The 23,243-nt window shown below is 37.7% G+C and overlaps 1 protein-coding gene across 1 annotated transcript in view; it reads right to left on the bottom strand.

Moving 5' to 3' along the window:
* LOC116067896 (coiled-coil domain-containing protein 7-like) overlaps positions 1-23,243 on the bottom strand; it is a 138,124-nt gene that overhangs the window by 15,866 nt on the left and 99,015 nt on the right. The window contains exons 18-24 of the mRNA XM_031336897.1: positions 20,734-20,805; positions 17,396-17,455; positions 14,534-14,641; positions 12,778-12,891; positions 9,364-9,459; positions 8,443-8,538; positions 5,717-5,785 (exon numbers count right to left, since the gene is read on the bottom strand). Of these exons, the coding sequence (XP_031192757.1) occupies positions 5,717-5,785; positions 8,443-8,538; positions 9,364-9,459; positions 12,778-12,891; positions 14,534-14,641; positions 17,396-17,455; positions 20,734-20,805 (615 nt within the window). The remainder of the gene's footprint in view (positions 1-5,716; positions 5,786-8,442; positions 8,539-9,363; positions 9,460-12,777; positions 12,892-14,533; positions 14,642-17,395; positions 17,456-20,733; positions 20,806-23,243) is intronic.

A 23,243-nucleotide genomic window follows, 5' to 3' on the forward strand; every position in this document is an offset into this window, starting at 1 on the left:
GATAAATTGAAATCATGTAACTTTTCTCATCATAATGCAATAAAAGTTTAAAAAAAATAAAATAAAATGTAATTACATTACTTCCCCTTTCCATTTTCTACCTCAAGGCCTTCCTGTGTTCCTTCCCTCTCACTCTCCCAGGTGCTCCCACTCTGAAATTAATAGCCTTTTTTTCCTTTGATTATTATCATTACACGTATATGCACAAATATATAAATACAGTCTGTTATGTCTGCTTTTTGTTGTTTGTATGTATATGGTTTCAGGGATGCCCACATTAGATTGGAGAAGCGATCAGCGTGCTCATGCCTAAGAGAGGCCAATTCTCTCAGCAGTCTCAGAATTACTTTCCTGTAGGTTTTTGTCAGAGGTGAGACCCTGTGAGATTTTTTTCTCTTCTGTGTTAGCAAGTTTAATGATATTGTGATTGTTCAGGCCTTAAAAAAAAATTGATCAATCTGCCCTAATGCCCAGCCTCCTAACTCCCCAGTAATTTACACCAAGTAGTTTAATCTGCAAACACAGATTCTCTTTGAATTTACCTCATGTGGTCATTGATATTGTATGTAAGTCTATAATAGTAGCACAAATAGGGGCTGGGGAGACAGCACAGTAGACAAAGTGCTTGCCACACAAGCATGCAGGTCTGAGTTTAGCTTTCAAACACCCATCTAAAACGTTTCAGGCTGTAGCAAGTTACTGCAATCTGAGTGCTGGGGCAATGACACCAGGGGATGCCTGAAGCTTGCTGTCCAGATAATCTCACTCTGAATTTGGTGAGATACGCTGCCTCAGAAAATGGGTTTAATACTTAAAGTATAAAATTTAGTGTGGGGCTCCACAGCTTTGGTTCCAAATGCCTAGTTTAACTGTGTAGAAATTTATTGAATTCTGAGTCTGGTTAATTTGTTTGGGTGATATTTTTTTATTTTTGCAAGGTTGTTTAAATAATAAAATTAATAAAATCAAAAGAATAAGTTGAGATCAACAGGGGAAGATATGTGGACATCAACCTTTGGCTTCCACAGGAATGGATGCACACATACACATATGCACATAAACAGGAACATGTACACAGACAATTCTTCTCCACACTCATAAAAGATTACTTACAAGGAGAAAGAACAGAGCATGGAGTGTATATGCAGACAAATGTGTGTGTTTTACATACACATATAAAGATACATACTTATACACATAACATAAACCTTTAAGAACGTTTAGCTATCCATCTGGCACTGTCCAAGTGTATGTGCATGTGGAATTATCAGAGCATGACTTGTGAGAGCCAGGTCTGTCCTCTATAGTATGTTTGTTCCCAGGATTGACTCAGGTTATCAGGCTTGGTGAGACTAGCACCCTTACCCATTAAGCTATCTTGTCACGGATAATTGAGTTCATTTTTTATGTGTATATTAATTGTACAAAGCATGTGAAAAGCTTTAAATGCTTTAAAATATGAAGCTTTTACATTTGAAAGCTTTTTCACATTTAAAAGTTTTAAATGTGAATTCCAACTTTCCATATTTTCTTTTCTGAATGTGTCTCTGTGGCCAATTTACAATCACAATATCAAATTTACTACCATGTATGTTTTTTCTAAACTTTCTTCTAATATTTTTATAATTAAGTTCTCCCTTGTATTTCTTTGATACATGCTGAGCTGTTCCTGAAAATAGCACAAGTTAAAGGCCCAGCTTTATGTCTCTTGCTTAGGGATATCCAGTTTTTCCAGCACCATATGTGGCAGACTCCCTTTTTCCATTGAATGGAGTTGGGGCGTTTAACCATGTAGAGTTTACTTGTGGCTTCCCTATTCTATTTCACTGGCCTATGTGACATCTGTCTCTATACCAGAACCATTATGCCTGTGGCTTGGTAGCATAATTGGAAATTGTGAAGTATGGTCTTTCTAGATTGTTCTTTTTACACCCTATTTTGATTACTACTGCTTTTCAAGATTTCATATGAAGTTGAAAATGGACTTTACTACTTTTGCAAAAACATCTTTCAAACTCTTTCCATCAACTGTTTTGATTGTTATAATTTGATGTCTGTCATATTTTCAGTCCATAAAAAGTCTAATGTTGGATACAATACTGAGCTATAGATTTCTTATGCATACAGGCACAACTGTTTTTTTTTTTTTTTTCAGGCACAACTGTTAATTGTATTTTTTTCAGGAAATTATTTGGTAATACCTATTAAAACTAAAAGCATACACAAATACACACACACATACACACACACACATATATACATATATATATCCTTAATTCAACAACAACCCCCTTGTAAAAAACTATCACATAGAAATGTAAGTAGAATAATAAAAAGTGTGTATAGATATTTATAACTTCATTGATTGTGGTCATGACAGAAATACAAAGGACATTTAGTAAAGGAACTGATAAGAGTGATATTCTCTCATTCCAGAACATCATGCAAAAAATTAAAGGCATGAGACAGTAAACAAATCTAACAACTTACCTGGATTATATGTAAGGAGAATCTATGCACAGGATCTTATACCATACAGAACCAAAAAGCCCTCTGTACATGTATTTATTTGCAGGGAAATGTGGGAACACATGTGGGGGTTGTGACATTAGCTTCTTGTTCTTAGGGACCATTTAACCATATTAGTAAATCGAATAAAGTTTTATTCCATATGCCTGTATTTCAGTGTTTCTTCTACCTTTGTGGTTATGGGTTTTTACAGGAGAAGGTGAAATGTGCAGATTATTTAGAAATGTAAAACTTTTCTCTTTCAAATTATTAGTTTTGTTTTGCTCTGAAACTGGAGAACAATATAATTGACTTATACTAAGAAACTAAGTATTTTAACTTTGAAAAAGTTCAAGTAAATCTTAATCTCCCTATAAGCCACAGCTTCTGTACACTGTTCTCAGTGGTTTGGGTAAAGGTCTGACACAACACTGGTATATTCTGTCTGAATTTCCCTTTCCTTTCAGAAAAGTACATTATAAATGTGAGTATATGTCTGGACAATGTTGCAACAAATCTCTCTCTCCCTCCCCCTCTCTCTCTCCCCTCTCCCTCACCCTCTCCCTCTCCCTCTCCCCCCCCTCTGTCTCGCTCACCTGTTCACTCTGTGTGCATGTGTGTGTGTGTGTGTGTGGTGTGTATGTGTGTGTTTTGTCAGTTTGTTTGCAGTCCTAAGGGTTTGAATGTAGGTGTTTCTGTATGCTAGACAAGTACATTGAATGACAGCAATCCTGACCTTGCTACTTCTTTGGGGATAGATTCTAAGTTGTCTGGCCTTGTGTCTAGCTCATGTGGACTTTATGATCCCCCTGCTGCAGCCTCTGGAGTAGCTGGAATTATAGACCTGTGCCATGAGGTCTATCATTTTTCTTTCTTCTTCCCTGTTTCCCTCCATTTCTGATACTAGCCATTCATGATGTCCTATCTGATTATAGTTTGGAGATGAATTTCCAAATGACTAGTGATAGCTACCTTTTTAATTTTTCCATATATCTCTGGTTGTCTTAACATCTTCTTAGGAGAGGTATCTTTGAGAACAGTTAGCTCAGTTTCACTTGAGTTTTGTTGTTTACTTTTAGATCTCCATTAATATACTTTTCATGTTTTATCTTTTTGTTCTGTCTTTAAGGCCGTTCTAAAAATACATTGCCAGATCTAGTGTCACTCGGGGCTGTCCTTAAATTTTCTTTTAATACTTCTACAGTTTAGATATTACTTATAGGTGTTTGCTTTGTGTTGCATTATTTTTGAATATAGAGTCTACATTCCATCCTCCTGCTTGGGGATGTCCAGTTTCTGCTGCACCGTCTGTGATGGAATGCTTTTCCCACTGTGTGGTCTCAGTGCTCTTGACCATGTAGCTGAGAGGAGGTTACTTTTGGGATATCTTTGCCATTTGCTATTGGTCTACATTTCATCTGTCTGTCTGCAAGACAGTTTTTGTTTTGTTTGTTTGTTCGTTTGTTTTGGTGAGGTTGGGAAAAGAATATTTGGAAGGTGACATAAAGATACATCTGAACATCTCAATATTGGGGTACACTTAACAATAAGTTATTAAACTCTACATGTGCACTTTCTATAGTCTCTGTTGTCATGATGAATGTTTTCCTTTTATTAAAATATATTCTCCTTTTGGACAATATATCCTGATGATAGTTTCCCATTCCTCTACTCTTCCCAGTTGCTTCTCATCTTTCCTCCCTTCTGGATCTACTCCCTTTCTGTCTCTCATTAGAAAAAATAGGCTTTTTTTTTTTTTTTTTGGTATTTTGAGACAGGGTTTCTCTGTATTGCCCTGGCTGTCCTGGAACTCACTCTGTACACCAGGCTGGCCGCGAACTCAGAAATTCGCCTGCCTCTGCCTCCCAAGTGCTGGGATTAAAGGCGTGTGCCACCACCACCAGGCCAAAAAACAGGCTTCTAAGAGATAACAACCAAGCATGACAAAATAAAATATATTGTATCAAAGCTTGTCAAGGCAACAGACAAGTGGAAAAGAGTCCCAAGAGCAGGCACAAGAGTCAGAGACCCACTTATTCTCACTCTCAGGAGTCCCATAAAAATACTAAGATAAAAGCTAACTAGTACCCTTGGAGCTCCCAGGGTCTCAACCACCAACCAAGGACTGCACATGGAGGGGTCTGATTGTTCAGGCAGCATGTGTATGGTAGAGGATTGCAAAATCGATCATCAATAGGAGGAGAGGACCTCCGCCCTGTGAAGGTTCTGAGCTCCAGTGTAGGGGAATGCCAGGGCCAGAAAGTGGGAGAGGGCGGGGTGGCAGGCATGGGGAAGGGAGAGGTAACAGGGGTTTGTTTTTGTTGTTTTTGTTTGTTTCTTTGTTTTTTGGAGGGGAAACTGCGAATGGAGAAATTCGCATGTAAATAAAGAAAATATCTAAAATTAAAAAAAAAAAGCTATATTATGTATGCAGAAGACCTTGTATACACCTATGTGATTCAGAGGGCCTTGTTCTCCTGGTATCCTCCATCTCCTCTGGTTCTTACACTTTTCTACCTCCTCTTCTATGGGGTTCCCTGAGCTCTGGGGGGAGAGATTTGATAGATGGCTGAATAAGTGTATGCCAGACTTACAATGTCTGCAGCTTTGTAGCATGTTTGAAAATTACAAAGTGTAACTCTTCCTAGTTTGTCCTTTTCCAAGGTTATTTATATAGTATTACGGTCTCTGAAGATTCCATGTGAATTTTAAAATGGGCTTTTCTATTGTAAGATGTCATTGTAATTCCGAAAAATTTCCCCAGGGTCTCTAAATCACAGCTCTGTGGCGCTGGCATATCTGAACAGCATAATTTAATAGTTTATATTTTCAATTTATAAGTAGTCCAGTGCTGACTTTTTGTGCATTTTTTTTGGCATAATTATTAATTGTAATCTTTCTCAAAAGTATTTGGGAGTATCTATTAAAGTGAAATTTAACACACAAATCCTATGTATATTATTTACAGAAACGTAAGCAGCCTAATACAAATGTACGCAAAGATATTCACTGCATTTCTGATGGAATTTCAACAAACACTAAAAACTAAAGGTCAGTGAGGCCTCTTGACTAACTCATGACACATTCTTGTTGAGAAGGAGATCTGCAAACGTTGGTAGTTTGTTTGAAGGCCCACAGACTGGGGACACTGTTAAGTGGCTGAAACGCAGTGGTACGTCAAACATTTGTGTGACATTGACTCCTTTACCTTTATGTCTCTGCTTTCTGGTAGATGTCAAAACAGCTTGTGTCTTTAACTTCTGATGTTTAGACTGTCCTGAAAAAATGAGAAAAATGTCATTAACTTGTACTAAAAGTAAATTAACTTCATCCTTTAAAAGCTAACACACATTCTATCCCTTTTCTAAAGCACAGTAATTCTGATGAAGCTGCACACATATCTGAGGGGTTTTTTTTGCCGGTAGTTATAAGAGTGTAAGTCAAGGATGTTGTAGAAGAGCTAGGCCTGTTGGCACACACCTACTCATGTTTCTGCTGCATGGGAGGCTGAGGCAGGTAAATGGAGACTTGTGGATGAGGCTGGCCCAAATCGTGAATTTGATGACAGCCTTGTGTACTGAACAATATCTTGTCTCAAATAATGTAATTGGAGAGTTGAAGACATCATCCAGTTGTTGGAACACTTGCCTACTATCCATAAATCCCCGAATTCAATTTCCAGTCTCATGTATAGCAGGCATGATGGTACATGTCTAAAATCCCAACACTCAGGAGGTGGATGTTGATGGATCAGAATTTAAGGTCAATGTTGGCTACATCAGGAGTTTGAGGCCTGCTTGACCTATACAAAGCCTTTTCTCCCAAGTAAAAACCTCCAAACAAAGAGAAGTCAAAGTATAATAATTAAAATACTTTCAATGTCTTCTCACTCAAAAACGAGTGCTGAAATGAAAAAGCAGAATCTGCCCAGCGGCAATGTTTTTTTTTTTTTTATATCTACAATGTATTTCTTGTATAAAGTGAAACGCTCCATTCTTCCGTTCACTAAGGTAAGTGTGTATGTGAACAATGTGCACCTGCTCTGCTGCTCTCCCACCTCTCCCAAGGTGGATGCTCTGGTAGAAAAGCACTCACAGTGTTTCAGTGCACAGAAGGAGATCACTGTTCATTCGCTCCAATCATCAGAGAGTCAAAATGTAGAAGAGAGTCACTGAGACTGAGACCACTGTGCTGCAAATGTCAGGATGTGAGGGGGAGGTTGCTCAAAGACCACATGATCACGGTCCCAATTTCTAGACATCTCAGGCAATATTTGTTCTTTTATCCCTTTCTAACCTAGGGATTCATGTATGGTAAGCAAGTGTTATACTAGTGAACCACAGTCGTAACCGTCCCACTTTTTATGTTTTTATGTTTTTGATTTTGAGACAGTGTCTTGCTAAATTGTCAAAGCTGGCCCTGAAAATTCCACTCAGTCTTGGTCTGTGAAACAGCTGGAATTGCAGACCTGTGTCCCTAGGTCTAGTTTCCCCTTCTTTCATTTCTTCCTATGTCCCTTCCTGATAGCAGCTATCCAATGGGTGTGCTGGTTTCCACCACTGACTTGACCTTCTTAGGAGTAATGTCTACATTGATGCGCTTTCCCTAGGTCTTAACCTGAGGTTTGGATCTCAATATAGCACCCCTATCAATCTGTTATCAGATAAAGGTGTGAGAGTATTTTCACCAATCCTAGGGGTTGCCTTTTATTTTCTTAACATCATCCTTTTATTTTACTTAATTTTTTTACTAGAAAATATTAAATGCAAAAAGTTACATTATTCTCTGGTGATCAAGTTTCAAAATCCTGACAAAGCCCAAGTTGTCCATATTTTTCTTTCTTGATAATGTGTTTGATGCCAAAACTACATTGCACCTGCAGGATTTCCCTGTCCTCTTTCATTCTTTCACAGTTTGGCTCTATTTTTCTTTGATTCATGTTGACTCATAGTTTGAACCTAGTTTAAGCTGAGGACTCCCTTTCATGTTTCTGCTCTTTCCTCATTGAGTAATCTTGATATCCTTGACCATGTAAGGCGAAAGTTTAATTTTGGCATCTTTAGTCTAGTTCACTGGCCTGGGTCTCATCTGTGTATGAACCATATTGTCTCCATGGCTGCATCCTGGAAGAATGTTTGGGAATTATAAAGTGACTCTTTCTCCTGTGTTCTTTTTGAGATTTAGACTATTATGGTCCCTGGAGATACTATAGGAACTTAAAAATGTCCTCTTCTATTTCTGTAAAATATTTTTCAGAATTCTAAGGAGTTTTCAGTCCTCAGATAACTTTCTGTTGTATTGATATAAAAATAACAATTTTAGCTGGGCAGTGGCACATGCCTTTAATCCCAGCACTTCAGAGGCAGAGACAGGCGGATTTCTAAGTTCGAGGCCAGCCTGGTCTACAGAGTGAGTTCCAGGACAGCCAGGGGTACACAGAGAAACCCTGTCCTAAAAAACCAAACCAAACCAACCAAACAAACAAACACAAAAAATACAATTTTATATAGTTACTTTTTTGATGCATAAAATGTCTAGCTCTAAGATATAGAAAAATAGGGTTATCTTGAACTTACTGGCCACACTATTAGTGAACTATAAATATTTTGGAAATATATATGTTTTGAGAGCCATATGTGCTAAAATTAAAATCATATATACATTTCAACAATATATACTTAATTTTATTTCTTTTGTTTTTTGTGTATGTTTCTGTGATGTGGTGTGTGTGTGTAAGTGCACATGCGTGTGTACACTGCAGAACCACCAAGTCCTGCATGCAAATATTTATTTACAGGAAAGCATGGGAGCACATGCTAGGCTTGCATGGTTGTTCACTGGAAGGGGTCTCAGGATTGAGAATTCTGATGAATAGAAACAGTGGGAAGAGAATATAATTTTATTTAATGTGTTGTCTTACTTTTTTTTTTTTACCTTTATATGTTTGTTTATTTGTAGATTTATCTGAAATACGCTGGCGTTTTTCAAGTTCATCACTTTGCTCTTTTTTACTGTCTGGTTTCAGATGCCCTGAAAAAAAGGCATCATAATATAATTAATTATATTAAATATACAACCAATTTTAGTTTTGAAAAACATAAAATAAACCCCTGCCAATCCACATTTTTTTTCCTTATAAATTTAGGTAAGACACAAATTAGCTGTGTTGTGCTTCCCCAAGTGTGCTTCCCCAAGAATGCTCTTATGGAGGACAGAAGTCAGTGTTGGGTGCCTTCCTTTGTTACTGTCCGTCTTATTTTTTGAGATACAGTATCTTTACTGAACCTGGAGCTCACCATTTGGCAGATTAGTTAGCAAAAGAGACCCTAGGATCTATAATAGCTCTGGGGTTACAGACGTACAGTGTCTGTTTTTTTATGTGGGTTCTGGAGATCTGAACTCACACCCTCAATCCTTGTACAGTGAACATTTTACCTATGAGCCACATTCCCAACCCTACCTACTTAAATATACAGAAACCAATACAAGCAGCATAATACAAATGTATGAAATTGATTGCAATATTGATTAATGCCCTAATAAATAAACATCATTAAAAAGTGAACTATTGAATAAATTATGACATTCCGACCTTTTAGAACATCAAGCACAGAGATGAAAACATGCCAGTTTACTTGGATTAGAAGTAAGGGATATCTATTCACGGCATTCTATAACTGCAGAACCACCAAGTCCTGCATGCAAATATTTATTTACAGGAAAGCATGGGAGCACATGCTAGGCTTGCATGGTTGTTCACTGGAAGGGGTCTCAGGATTGAGAATTCTGATGAATAGAAACAGTGGGAAGAGAATATAATTTTATTTAATGTGTTGTCTTGCTTTTTTTTTTTACCTTTATGTGTTTGTTTATTTGTAGATTTATCTGAAATACGCTGGCGTTTTTCAAGTTCATCACTTTGCTCTTTTTTACTGTCTGGTTTCAGATGCCCTGAAAAAAAGGCATCATAATATAATTAATTATATTAAATATACAACCAATTTTAGTTTTGAAAAACATAAAATAAACCCCTGCCAATCCACATTTTTTCCCTTATAAATTTAGGTAAGACACAATTAGCTGTGTTGTAAAAGTACAGGTTGGGAAACTCAAGTCTATAACTGTCTTTGGGAAGGTAAAGGAAGTAACTTGACAGCTGATATGCTTGGGTTGGAAATCTGCATCGACCTGGCCTAAATAGTGAATTTGATGCAAGCTTTACTATACACGTTGTAAAAAAAAAAAAATAGAAATACTCTATAAAAACACCAGCATATCTTTAAATCTATAGGATAATATACAATCCCACAAGTCACTTAATTCTGTATTATGGGGTGGGATTTAAATAAAGGTAAAGCTATTTTTATAAAGAGGTAGCACTTTTAAAAGTTTATTTATTTATTCACTTTATATCCCACTATCAGTCCCCCATTTCCTCCCAGTACCCCCTTATGCAAGTCCTCCTCCCATTCTACATTCCCCTTCTCTTTGTCCTCCTCCCATTCCACATTCCCCTTCTCTTTGTCCTCCTCCCATTCCACATTCCCCTTCTCTTTGTCCTCCTCCCATTCCACATTCCCCTTCTCTTTTGAGAAGGGAAATCTCAAGGGTGTCATCTGTACAGTGAAAACTACAGAGAAAACTTGCAGAGAGGTGTGATGAATACTGTCAGGAACATATTTTTAATATTATTATGAACCAAATATAATGAAAATGTTGGACCTTATTTAAGGGTAAATCTTGAAATAAGGAAGCAGCATTTTCGGAGTTGGAAAATAGTTTGCCAATGTTAATAAACAACAATTACATGGAAACATTGAATTTCCATATTCAAGCCTTCCATCCATCGATCATGGCAACTGTCTGCATGAAAAATGTTCTGCCTGTCATTGTTTTTAGATTGAACGTCTAAAACTCTGGTAGAAAACTATTTATCTCCTCATCATCTCCATTCTAGACACAACAAGAAAACATGACTTCTCTTTAATCCTGGAGATAAAAGATATATGTTTTATATGCTGACTGGATGATATTCTGAGTGGGTGGTGCATATTCTGACAAGTGTGTAGGAAGTAACGAGGCCACTAGGTTGGGCTTTTCAAGCCTGTTGGAGTACAGGTGATGGCACTATTTGCTAGAATGTGGGACATGTTGCTGCAAGATTTTGTGTTTGGCCTGTTGAGTTTTGATCTCTTCTTTCAAGAAGTGCAATGTTTATTCCATGCCACGTATGTTGAAAGACTGTAGCTTGCTCTTTGGTTTTCAGGTGATCACTATTAGAGGTGTAGCCCACATCTCAGAAGATACTTTGTATTTCTGAATAATGTTGTTTGTTAGTTTATGGATATAGTTCTAATTGGACTAAATGCCTTTTGTTACAGGATGCCCATGAGTCTCTGGAAAGCCTAGAATAGAGTGTTAAGGTTGCATCTAAAATGCATCCTACCCACTGGTTCAAGTTTTCAATACCTGTTACCTGCGTCATGGAGCTAATTTAGGAGACGACTGAGCCTTTCAGGGTGGGATCTAAGTGGACCTCTAGGGCAGGTCTTTGAAGATCAAAATCAAGATCCTGCTCTGGTCTTGCTTTCTGCTTCCTGTCTGCTGCAATCAGAGCAGTTTTGCCATCTACTCCTTTATGGTGATGGAGCTTCTTGGCCAGGCCTTCCTTGCTACAGTGGACTGAGACACCAGTCAAAGTAAACCTTCCCTATCCTATGTTGTTTGTTTCCAAGTGGTTTGGTCCCAGTCAGAAGAAAGTAAAAATATTCAGACTATATGGTATTTTTTTTTCTCCTTTTGCTTGCTTTGTTGGACGATGTTACCACCGATACTTAATACTTTCATTCTTTGATATATGCCACAGTACAATCTGAAGGTTTTATATCTTTGGAAAATAGTACCAAAAGCACGAACATCTAGCCCAGAATGTTCAACCCTGGCCCCTAAAAGCTTTACCTAAGGACAGGAGACCTGAGTTAGAGCTTAAGTTAGGAGTGAATCAATGGCTCAACCCAGTAGCAAATACATTTGTCTACAATGTACTAGTAGACAACTGGTCCCACCTTGAGAAGCTCTCAAAAGTGAAGGTATATTCTGAGAAAACTCCCGTCTATCTTCTTTTTTTTCTATCTTCAGAATAATAGGACTTTGCTCATTGTTTTTTTTTTTTTTAACTATTATCAGCTATCACACATAATTTCTGATCATTTTTCTTTTCCTTCTAGCTCACCGAGGAAGAAAACAGGTCTCACTCCATTTACTTCTATTCTCTTTCCTTTCCCAGAAGGCAAGCTCAAACTTTTTGTTGTTAAATATCCTATGGACTTCATTGAGCTTGTAGCAAAAAGAGATGTAATAAAAATAGTCGCCTGGACAACCTTCTCATTGTTGCTTTTGTTTTTCAGGAAATGTCATGGTATATGTTTTCCTTTTAGGCATTAGGGTACACAGTACATCAAAGAAAAACTGCTTGTGTTATAAAGGAGTTTAATACTTGCAGGGTAATTACAAGATGACTCTACAGTGACTAACCTATTCTTAGATATTAATGGGACCAGATGGGATCAGATGATAGTGAAGATGAAGGAAACATGAGCATGTGGATATTTATCTTCCCTCTTCTCCTCATGGTCAACTTTTCTAGAGCATAACTTGCTTGGGACTGCAATATGTGTATATAGTGTGTGTGTGTGTGTGTGTGTGTGTGTGTGTGTGTAAGGAAGAGGATTCTATGTTTATCTTAATCATTCCCAGGAACTACTATGGTAGGCAAGAAAAAAAATATCTGTGAAGGAAATGGAAATTCAACTTTGTCATTATGAGGAAGGAAAAGAAATGGCAGGGATGTCACTCACATTCAGAATGAACATGTGCCAGCTGAACAGAATTCAGTATGCATCCACTTACATTTTGCTAAATTGTATTCTGAATTTTAATGTACTTGAATGAGTTATTTTCTAATTGGCTCAGTTTTAATATTCATATTATTTATCTTATGCCTACTTAATACATACAAGAATTTCCTTACAAGAAAGAATCCACAAAAATGTTGCTTATGTAATAACATAGTTACTGTTACTATATATAAGTAATATAAATATATGACTTATTATATATAATAAATATATTGCAAACATATTATATTATAAATAATACAAATATAAACATATAAATAAGTATATATTATAAATATATTACACTTGATCATTCCTATATAACTAGAATATTCAGTAAAATATGTTGCACACAGACATCGTAAAACATTACCTGTAGACTTTATGTTTAGTAATTGCTGTAAGGATTCTGAGAGGCGTGAATTTCTAGATGTTCTATAAACTGATGTTGGAGGTACATCTGCTGAAGTACTTCCGAAGAGATTTTCTAGAAAAATTTATATTGTTATTTATAAGATGCATCATATTTGTAGAACCTTTTAATAGCCTCATAAATTGTAAACAAAAATTAAATTAAAGAACTGTAGATAATTAAAAATAAAATATTTTGGCATAATTAATTATATTAAGAATATAAGTTAATCCCCCACAGAGGAAAGCTTTGAGGGAACTGTAAGATTCTATTTCTATGATATCTAATACAAGCAAACTAGAAACAAAGAGCGTCTGTAGTTGTCTAGGGCTGTGGTCCTAAAGAAGCTAGAGAGTAGTAGTTAAGCATTATGATTTTTTTTTTTATGGTTGCTGCACTCAGATATATGGGGAATAGGGACATACTCCCTAATTACTGGGGGGCTATGCAGACTCTGGGTAAACGCAGTCGATCACAAAATAAAACACCCATGAACTGACCTAAGAAAGGATAGGGATAGATGAGGATGTGAGATGAGCATAGGAGTGAGAATAACCATAAGTGTTTGTGTGTGTGTGTGTGTGTGTGTGTGTGTGTGTGGTTTAAAATTGTAAATGAAGAAATTTAATTAATAAAAACTTTTCACAGAATTCAGAAAATATATTTAAACAACTTAAAAAATGTCTTTCATGACTGCCCTCTGAAAGACCTAACAAGCAGCTGAAAGAGTCAGATGCAGATATTTATACCTAACCAATGGAGAGAAATTAGTGACCCCCTGTGGCTGAATTAGGGAAAAGCTGGAAGAAGCTGAGGAGGAGGGTAACCCACAGGAAGACCAGCAGTCTCAACTAACCTGGACCCTTGGGATCTCTCAGACACTGAGCCACCAACCAGGCAGTATATATACCAGTTGATATGAGGACCCCAACACATATATAGCCGAGGACTGCCAGGTCTGGACTCAGTCAGAGAAGATGCACCTAACCTTGGAGACTTGGGGACCCAGGGAGTGGGGAGGTCTGGTGGGCTGGGGACATCCTCTTGGAGGAGGCAGGGAGGAGGTATGGGATGTGGAACAGTTGGAAGGTGGACCTGGAGGGGTAAAGTCTGAACTGTAAAAAAAGATTAAAGAATTAAAAAAAAAAATCTTAGATAAGGTATAAAAAGAATGTCTTTTACGCCAACCAGTGGTGGAGCATTCCTTTAATCCCAGCACTTAGGAGGCAGAGGCAGGCAGATCATCATATTCTACAGAGCAAGAAGGACAGCCAAGGCTACACAAAGAAACCCTCTCTTAGAAAACCAAAACTAAAACAAGAAAAGAAAAGACAGAAAAAGAAATTTGGCTAGGCGGTGGTGGTGCATGCCTTTGATCCCAAAACCCAGGAGGCAAAGGAAGGCAGTGGAAGGCAGATCTCTGAGTTGGAGGCCAGCCTGGTCTACAGACAGTTCCAGGACAGCCAGAGCTACACAGAGAAACCCTGTCTACAAATAAACAGTATCTTTAACCCTTAAGGCTGAGGGAATATCCTAGAAGAAGGGGTTCCATGAAATGGAACAAATGAAAGCTATTTTATTTTCAGGCACCAGGGAAGTTCCCCATGACACAGTTATATAAAAAACTAAAGTGCAAAATGGATGATTGAAAAGGCATACTTCTGGACTGTTTTAGGCTACTAAACATTGTTGTTTGTCTTTGTGTATCTTCTCTTACCTTTAGTGGAGAAGGGTGACATATTGATCACTTTTGTTGGAAATTTCTTGAGTGAGTGGTACCTGTCACGCATATTTTCTTGAGGTTTGTTTTCCAATAAACTCTGATCTGAAACAAAGTTAGAAAAGGGCATTTGCTGGACAGTTCTGAGTATTCACAAACCATACCCCAGACTCTGTATACTCACCTGTATTTTTTCCTTCATAATTTTCTTTCTTATATTTTATCAAATGTTCACTGTCTATTACTCCAATTTCTACAATGACTTTCAGCATTTTCTCTTTCTTGTCTTTATGTTGTGTCCTGTGATCTTTCTTACTTTTTTTGAGTCTCTACCCACCCCTATTATGCTCATTTCGGCATTAGATATGTAGGTAGACACAATTTGAAGACAATTTTAGAGAGAAAAAAGCTTTGTGCATAAGCTTCTGAATCTCTCAGCTCAAACACAACCAATAATTGTTAGGCTTAGTTGTCATAGTCACACTGCCATAAAGTCAGATATGCAATTATAGAACAGGAAACTTAAACAGAGCCAGGCCTTGCAGTTCAGGCTAGTAACATCAGAAAATTAGGAGGCTGAAGCCAGAAGGTCACAAATTCAAGGCCAGCCTAGGCTTCATAGCAAGTTAATGAAGCCTGGACAACTTAACAAGACCCTGTGTCAAACACACATACTGGGGGTGGGAGGAGAGAGGTAGGAAAAGGAAGAGAGCGAGGTTATAAGATTCATATATTTCAATCCTTGGCTAGATATAAAGCTGAAGCTGGATGGTAAGAGATTTAGTAAGGTCACAATGATAGAATAAATTACTGCTTTTCCTAAGAGACCCCTGAGCTCTGCTAGTTCCTTCCAGCACTTGAGGACATGGCAAGAGATATATTTCTGAACCAAGAAGTAGAACTCTCATGAGAAATGTGTTCCTGTGGTATACAGACTATTCAGCTTAAGATAGTAAATCTTTGCATATCTTCTGAATTTTAAAATATTTGATTGGAGTAAATAAAAGCTTCACAGTATACAATTTCTCCTAAGCAACCGCTTATCTTACATGGTAATATATTTTCTTTACCTTGAATGTCTCTGGATGACTTTATCATGCTCTTCCCTGGAGCATCTTCATTTGCAAATAAACTCAAATCTCGAAGAAATGTTAAAAAGTTATCCAAAGACACTATGGTACTATATATCCCTTCAAGTTCTGTGTGCTGATTTTTATTTGTAATGGTTTTCTATAATATATTCTATATATTATAGAGAATGCTCACTTGTCTGGTACTCCAGTTTCTATGGAGTATCTTGGTGGGCTATTATCTTTGCTTTTGCGCTGTGCATCCTACAATGGCATCTTTGCTAATCCAAACTCTGTTTTACTTTGGACATGACTATTCCTCTTGACACTTGGTCATTAGCCTATTTCCAAATGTTTCGTCTTACTAATTTCTGACTTTTAATCTGGAATGGTTTTATTATATTATACTCTAACCACTGACAAATAAATACAACATAAATTGATGAGAAATATGGTCATAACAAAGATGAAATGTTAAATACCCCCAGTGCTTGAACACTTGGTTCCTAGTTGGTACTGTTTGCTAAGGCTGCGAAATCTTTAGGATATGGAGGCTCATGGGGTTAAATGAGTCCCTAAGGGTTGGACCTTGAGGTTGGCCCAGACCTACTTCACTGTTCACTCTCTGCTTCTTGAAGGCAGATGCAGTGTGCTCAGTAGCCTCCCACTCTTGATGCTATGCCTTTATTGTCATGATGTAATATCTCTCCTTGAACTGTAAGCCAAAATAAACCCCATTTTTGCAAGTTGATTTTGTTGGGTGTTTTTGGAAGCAACCAGATAAAGAACTAATAGAGCAGACAAGTATTTTAAATTGACTTGACTTAAACGGTAACATTTTCTTGCTGTGTCTAAGGTTGCTACTCAAAAGTTGTAAGGACATAATTAGTAAGCAACATTAAAAGCAACCATATCTAAACAAAAACACTGGAAAATGGCTCCTTATACCCAGAATTTTCAGGGGAAAAAAAAACAAGTTTGAATACTTTCTTTAAATAATTTTAACTTTCAGTTCTGGATTTCTCCTAGTTTTAAGATGATTGGGTGAAGAGTCCATATTTGATTTACATTTAATAATACACGAGAATACAACATTCACATTCAAAGTTAAAGAAACCATGCCTTGCCATTAAACTTCAATTCCAGCACATGCCTATATGCTGGCATGGGAAAAATTATATTGTAAGCTTCAGACTACTCAGACTATTCAGTCCCACAGTGGTCCCATTCTGCCGTGGAAGACCCTCTTTCTCCTCATGTCCTTATGAAGGGGCAGGCATGACAAGTCTCTGAGGACATTAATCAGAATCAACCCTGAAAAACTGTTCCTAGCTGCAGCCTTCATAGGCTCAAAGACAAGTGTGTCCAACACCATTCAGGACAATGATCATCTGATAGAGCCCAGTGGAAGAAATCTTTCATTAGCTTAATCTTGTAAAAGGATCTAGCAGTGAAGGGTCTGTATGTTGTAGTCCTCAGAATACTCACCAGCAAGAGGCCCTGATTCCTCAAGTTCAACACAATGCTTTAACTTAAGCCAGACACGGAAAGTGAATGGAGTAACATCAGAAGGATTTCCCCAGACACTTCAAGATTGATGTGATACTGGGTTTGAATGGGTATGAATGGTTATTCATATTATTTATCTTATTTCTACTTCTAATACATCCTAGGATTTCTTTACAAGAGAGAATCCACAAAAGTGTTGCTTATGCAATGACACAGTTACTGCTACCATAGAATGGTAAGTAAGTCATAAGTACATGGCTTGAATAATTATTATCCTTACCCTGTTGAACTTTCAGTTTTTCAATTAGTTTCATGCCTTTAACAATCGGAGCAATCATATCTGAAGACACAAAGAACATTTTAGAATACTGTGTAAAGGACAAATTAATGTACAAGTTTTGTTTTCTTCTCTGGACACTCCCAACTCTTTTGATACCATGTTTCATGGACACTTTAGTGATGATTAACTTTTAATGTCTAACGAAACTGGATTTAGAATCACCTAGGATACATGCCTCTGAATATAAACATGTGAGCATGTTTCCAGAGAAGATTAACCGAGAGAATAAAAGGTGAACAGCACCAGCCTATATATGAAAACAAGACTCCTCTGAGTAATACCTCTTGACAGTTTTATACTACTGTTTAACAAAGTACAATGGTGGCTGGTGAGATGGCTCAGCGGGTAAGAGTACTGACTGCTCTTCCGAAGGTCCTGAGTTCAAATCCCAGCAACCACATGGTGGTCCACAACCACCCATAATGAGATCTGTCTCCCTCTTCTGGTGTGTCAGAAGACAGCTACAGTGTACTTACATACAAATTATTAATAAATCTTTAAAAAAATTTTAAAAGCCCAAAAAACAAAATATAACCTCATATTACAGATACTGCTCTAACATCATAATTATTTTATTTAAGTCATGCTATGCCTATTAAAAATTGAAAGAAGACAGGAGAAGGTATATATTTACAATATTTGCTACATTGACCCTTTTGGTTTAATTGCCTGGGTTCTTTGCTTTTGTTTCTGTGAATCTGAGTTAGTAATTGGTATCATTTTCTTATATGAATACACTATCACTGTCACCCAGCTCCTTCATGCCACATTAGAAAGTCTGCTCTATTTCCTTTTTAAGCTTTTTATTAGCATATATTATTTGTGCAAAATAATGATGTGTTTCACTATGATTGTTATTGTTTTATACTGCATCAAATTATTAACATAAAAGAAATGCAATATGAACATACACACTGGCTTATAGGATTATTTTTAGTTATTGTGATGGTTTGTATAAGCTTGGGCTAGGGAGTGGCACTATTAGGAAGCGTGGTCCTATTAGAATAGGTGTGTCACTGTGGATGTGGGCTTTAATACTCAAGTCCTAGCTGCCTGGAAGTCAGTATTCTGCTAGTAGCCTTCAGATGAAGATGTAGAATTCTCAGCTCTGCCTGCACCACATCTGCCTGGATGCTGCCAGGCTCCAACCTTGATGATAATGGACTGAACCTCTGAACCTGAGTTGCCTTGTTGTTGGGGCAGTGAAACGTGCACAGACAGCTGGTCCCAGTCAAGCAGGAGGCCTGGAACCCTGGAGACCTGGTGAGCGGTGACTTCCTCCTTCATGGGATAGTAGGAGTTCAGCCACGCCTCCTGGGTCTTTGACTCCTCTCGCACTTACAGCCCCCACAGCCTCCTGTGGCTACACCAAGCACCATGTCGTCTCACATGCAAATAAGGTTTCCCCAAGCTCTCAGTCCAAGTCAATGAGAAGTACCTACTGTCAAACACTGAATCGCCTCCAAAAGTGTATATAAATCCTATCCAGGGAATTAAAGGTGCGAGAACTACTCTGTTGTCTGAGAGCTTCTGTCACAAGAGCTGTAACACTTGGGAAGAGGTCTGCTCTCCACCCGTGGCTCTGCTGCTTTCCTCCCGGGCTGGGTGGCCTCTCTTCGGCCCAGCCAGACCCGACTCAGTACAAGGCGACTCAGTTAACCAAGATGGTGGCAAGACAAAGACAGAGATGGAACCAGCTGCGGAGGCGGAAGCAACTTCCTCTCCGGGTCCTCCCTTCTTCCCTCTGCCATAATTCTTGCACCCGGCTGGGCCAGCACCTCTGGTATACAGGCCCACACCTTATGTTGTCATGCTGTCTGTTCACAACAGTAAACCCCTAACTAAGACAATTACGTTCTTTTTATGCGGATACAAATTACTGTATGAGGGCCTGAGGAACCCCGAAGAACCTTCTCAAGATTTCTTTGAAGCTGGATGTCTACCAGCACACTATCTAAAACTTTACTTCGTTGATATTTTATCTTCCATTTCAAGAGATAATTTTGCTCCCTGAGAGATTTCTGGGTGAATTTCTTCTCCTAGTGTTTTGAATGTATATAGTCAGTGTTTTCTGGGATTCATAATTTCAGATAATCTCAGGGTCTTTCCTTTTAAGGTAGAGTTTACGCATTCTGTCTCCAAGATTTGCCTTTCAACATTTGTAACATGATGGTTCTGGCTATGGATTTCATGGTGCTTATTTCACTACAGTCTATAAGTTTGATTGTGGAGATTAATAGCTATCAAATATTTTAAAAATCAATTCTTATTTCTTTAACCATCTCCTTGCTCTTTTTCTGTTCCTGTCCATTTTCATATTTTCCCATTGTAACTTAAAAAAAAAAACAAAACAAACCCTCTTGCTTACATTTAAGAGCCACTATTGAGAAAGATTGATTAGGTTTTCCTCAATGTTATGTATCTTTCCAGTCCTTTTGGAATCATGTGTCTTGATTGGTAACCTCTATATGATAAGACATTGTCATGAACTGCAGTATGTCACATTTGAAGCCCTAACTGCCAATAAGATTTTGTTTGGAGCAAAGGTCTCTGAGAAGATCACTAAAGCTCAATGAAATCACAGAATGAGTCCTTTCTGGTACTGCTGGTGACATTAAAAGAAAAGGGAGGAACACAAAAGCTTGCTTCATCAGAAACTCTCTACCTATGTACTGGTACTCCTCTCTCCCACTACCTGCCTATTTTGTAGGGTTACTGTCTGAGTGGATCAGTTCTAGCCTAGTAACATTAGCCACATAATGCCACACTAGTGGTAGACCCCTAAGTTCCAGTTATAGGAGGGAATTTGTGGACGGATAGGTGATGCCCTGAAGATGAGATGATGACTGGTGCCATCAACTTGACATAATCTAAAATCACCTGGGAGATGGTCTTCTGGGACTGTTTTTGCTGGTTATCTTGTCTGAATTCATTAAAGTAGGGAGACCTGAGTACAGTGGGTCAAAGTGTTCCTGAGTCCAGGAAACCCTGACTATCTAAGAGTAGAAAAAGCCAGCTAAGTACTAGCATGCATGCATTTCTTGTTACTCTCTTCTGACTAAGAATGTGATGTGACCAGTTGCTTCAAGTTCTTTCTGCCTTGATCTTCCTGTCCTAATTGGTTGTACTTGGACGTGTGAAACAAAATAAGCCCTTTCTTCTTTAAGTTGCTTTTGTCATATCAATAGGAAAAGATAGTGGGTAACTTATGGGTACAATATTTACGTTTAGAGGAGCTAATAAACATTCATATTAGACTTGAAAGAGTGTGTTCTTACTCTTCGATTCTGTTTTCACTGATTCCTTTGATTTGGATGTTGCAGGTATATTTTTTGTATCTGTGCCAGTCTCTGTAAAATTAAAACAGATTTGTAAAGTACTTTGAAAAGACAAAGTATAGCTCTTCTTCTATGGTTGTTTGTATATATATATATAGTGAAACTTATTTAATATTTCTTATTAAAGAAAAACAATTAGAAGCTGGAGAGACAGCTCTGTAGTTAAAATCCTTTGCTGTCTTTTGTAGAAGACTGGTGTTTGGTTCCAAGTCATCCACTTTGAGCAGCTCACAACTGCCTTTAATTCTAGCTGCAGAGGATCTGGCACCCTCTTCTTGCTTGCACAAGTACCTGAACAATTTGTAAACTGTGGCTTTTTTTTAAATAAAAATTCAAATCCTTAGTATTTAAAATAAAACAAATAAAAACAAATCTGTAGTATATATTAATTACATAAAACAATGGACTTCACTATGATATTTTCATGCATACATCCAAAGTTTTGATCATATTCTCTCATTACCCTTTCTGTACTCCCCCATTCCATTTCTTTTCCCTAAATGTCTTCTCTGCTTTATTTTCACGATTCCCCGCCCCTAGATTTCATAGATGAGAGAAAACACACAGTCCCTAGTCTTAAGAGTCATAGAAGTCCCATAGTGGGGGAATATTTTAGCTCCTGTTTTATTACGTAACTATGCATCAAGTGATAACAATGAAACAAGAGGAAGAGCCCTATCAGAGAATTTAGGATTGTTGTATACTGTAATCATCAAGAGGGATATTAGTTACCAATGAATTAATTATAAGTTACATTCTTCTTGCTATCACAAATGCAAGCTGGCATTTATGCATTGGAAAATGAAAGGTGACTTTCCTAACTAGCCAGAAACAGAAACTGATTTTTGTCTGGATGCAAAGTATCAGAACCCAGGTTGATCTAGAACACAGTAGATAGTTCAAACGGGCTTTGAGCTTCTGATCTTCATTAAGTGCCACAACTCCAAGCTAAGAAAATGATTGCAACACATTTAAAAAATATTCCCAGAATGAAAAAGCATTTGTATGGATCATTTTCCAAAATAGGAAAGCACCAAATGTAAAATTATATGGCTTTTTTCATTTATTCATAAATACTAAAATTCAAGTTAAGACAAGAAGGACTTCATGAAAAGTTTTTCTTATGCAAAAATAACTTGCAAGTTCTGTTGTCATTAGCTATCCATATTTAATTAAACTCCATTAGATATAAGTAAAACATAAGTAGATCTGAAAAAGTGTCCTTGACATGGCAACACCTGGCTTGTTATACCTATTCCAAGCCATTAGTCAACTGCTCTGTATCAGTCTCTACAAAACGATGATCAAAATAACATATAAATACATTCATGTGCTCGGCACTATGCTAGCTAGCAGTTTTCAACAGAACAGAACAGAACAAAACAGAAATCAGAGCACAGCAGAAAGGACTATTTTTGATCACAGACAATCCACTGTGTTGGGAGTTATACATTCAGTGATTTGCCAACACAACAAAGTGATGGCAATGTAATGTACAGGGTCATGCCTCACAATTTCTTAACTGGTGCTTTTTCCAGGCAGCAGAAACTTATGTGCAACTTTCCATCATCATGGATGGTTTTGACAATCATATGACCTCTAAACATATGTTAAAATCCATGAACACTGCAGGGAATATATTTGGTGAAGTGGAAACATAACTTTTTTTTTCCAGTGTCAAATTACTGACCATAGTCATAATAACTCATACATATAGCACTTATTCTTTATTTCATTCAAATGTATTTCAGTGGCCTTCTTATGATATATAACTCCAAATACAATAAGTGCTGTTGATGGAAATTAGTAATAGGCAGTACCAAGGAACAAATGCCTCTTATACATCATCTTAGTAGAGAGATTTAGTACCTCAGTGAGAGAGAAAGAGACAAATTGAAACAAGTATTGGAATTATGACTGTGTCTTTTACATTTAATTTTTAGTGATGTGTAATTTTTCTTGTATTTAGAAATCGATATTGAGGTGCAGTAGGAAAAAAAAAAACCTAAAATGAATCATCAAAAGAACTTGTACTTTCTGAGCGGACCTTGGTGCAAGCTCTGCAGCCAGTCCCACAACACCCAGAGGAAGCTCTACTCGCAGCGCTCTGACACTCTCAGGATCAGAGGTGAGGAGGACACAACATCTGTCCCAACACCGGGAGTAACTGGGACCAGCAGGACCAGGCACACAGGAATGTTGCCAGCAGAGTGGCTCAGGTTCCTTCCTGTCTCTCTGGGCTGATGTCCTGAGCAAACCTTGGGCCCAGGCTTTCCAGCCAGTCCCACAACACCCAGAGGAAGCTGCTGCACTCCCAGGTACTCTAACAAGCCCAGGGTCACAGGATCCCAGAATCACAGGATCACAGAGACAGCTAGACTGTGAGGAGTTCTGACACAACCAGGATCACAGGAAGGGCAGGCTCCAGTCAGATTTAGCAAGGGCAGGTA

This window comes from Mastomys coucha, unplaced genomic scaffold, assembly GCF_008632895.1.
Source record: "Mastomys coucha isolate ucsf_1 unplaced genomic scaffold, UCSF_Mcou_1 pScaffold22, whole genome shotgun sequence".
Taxonomy (NCBI): Eukaryota; Metazoa; Chordata; class Mammalia; order Rodentia; family Muridae; genus Mastomys; species Mastomys coucha.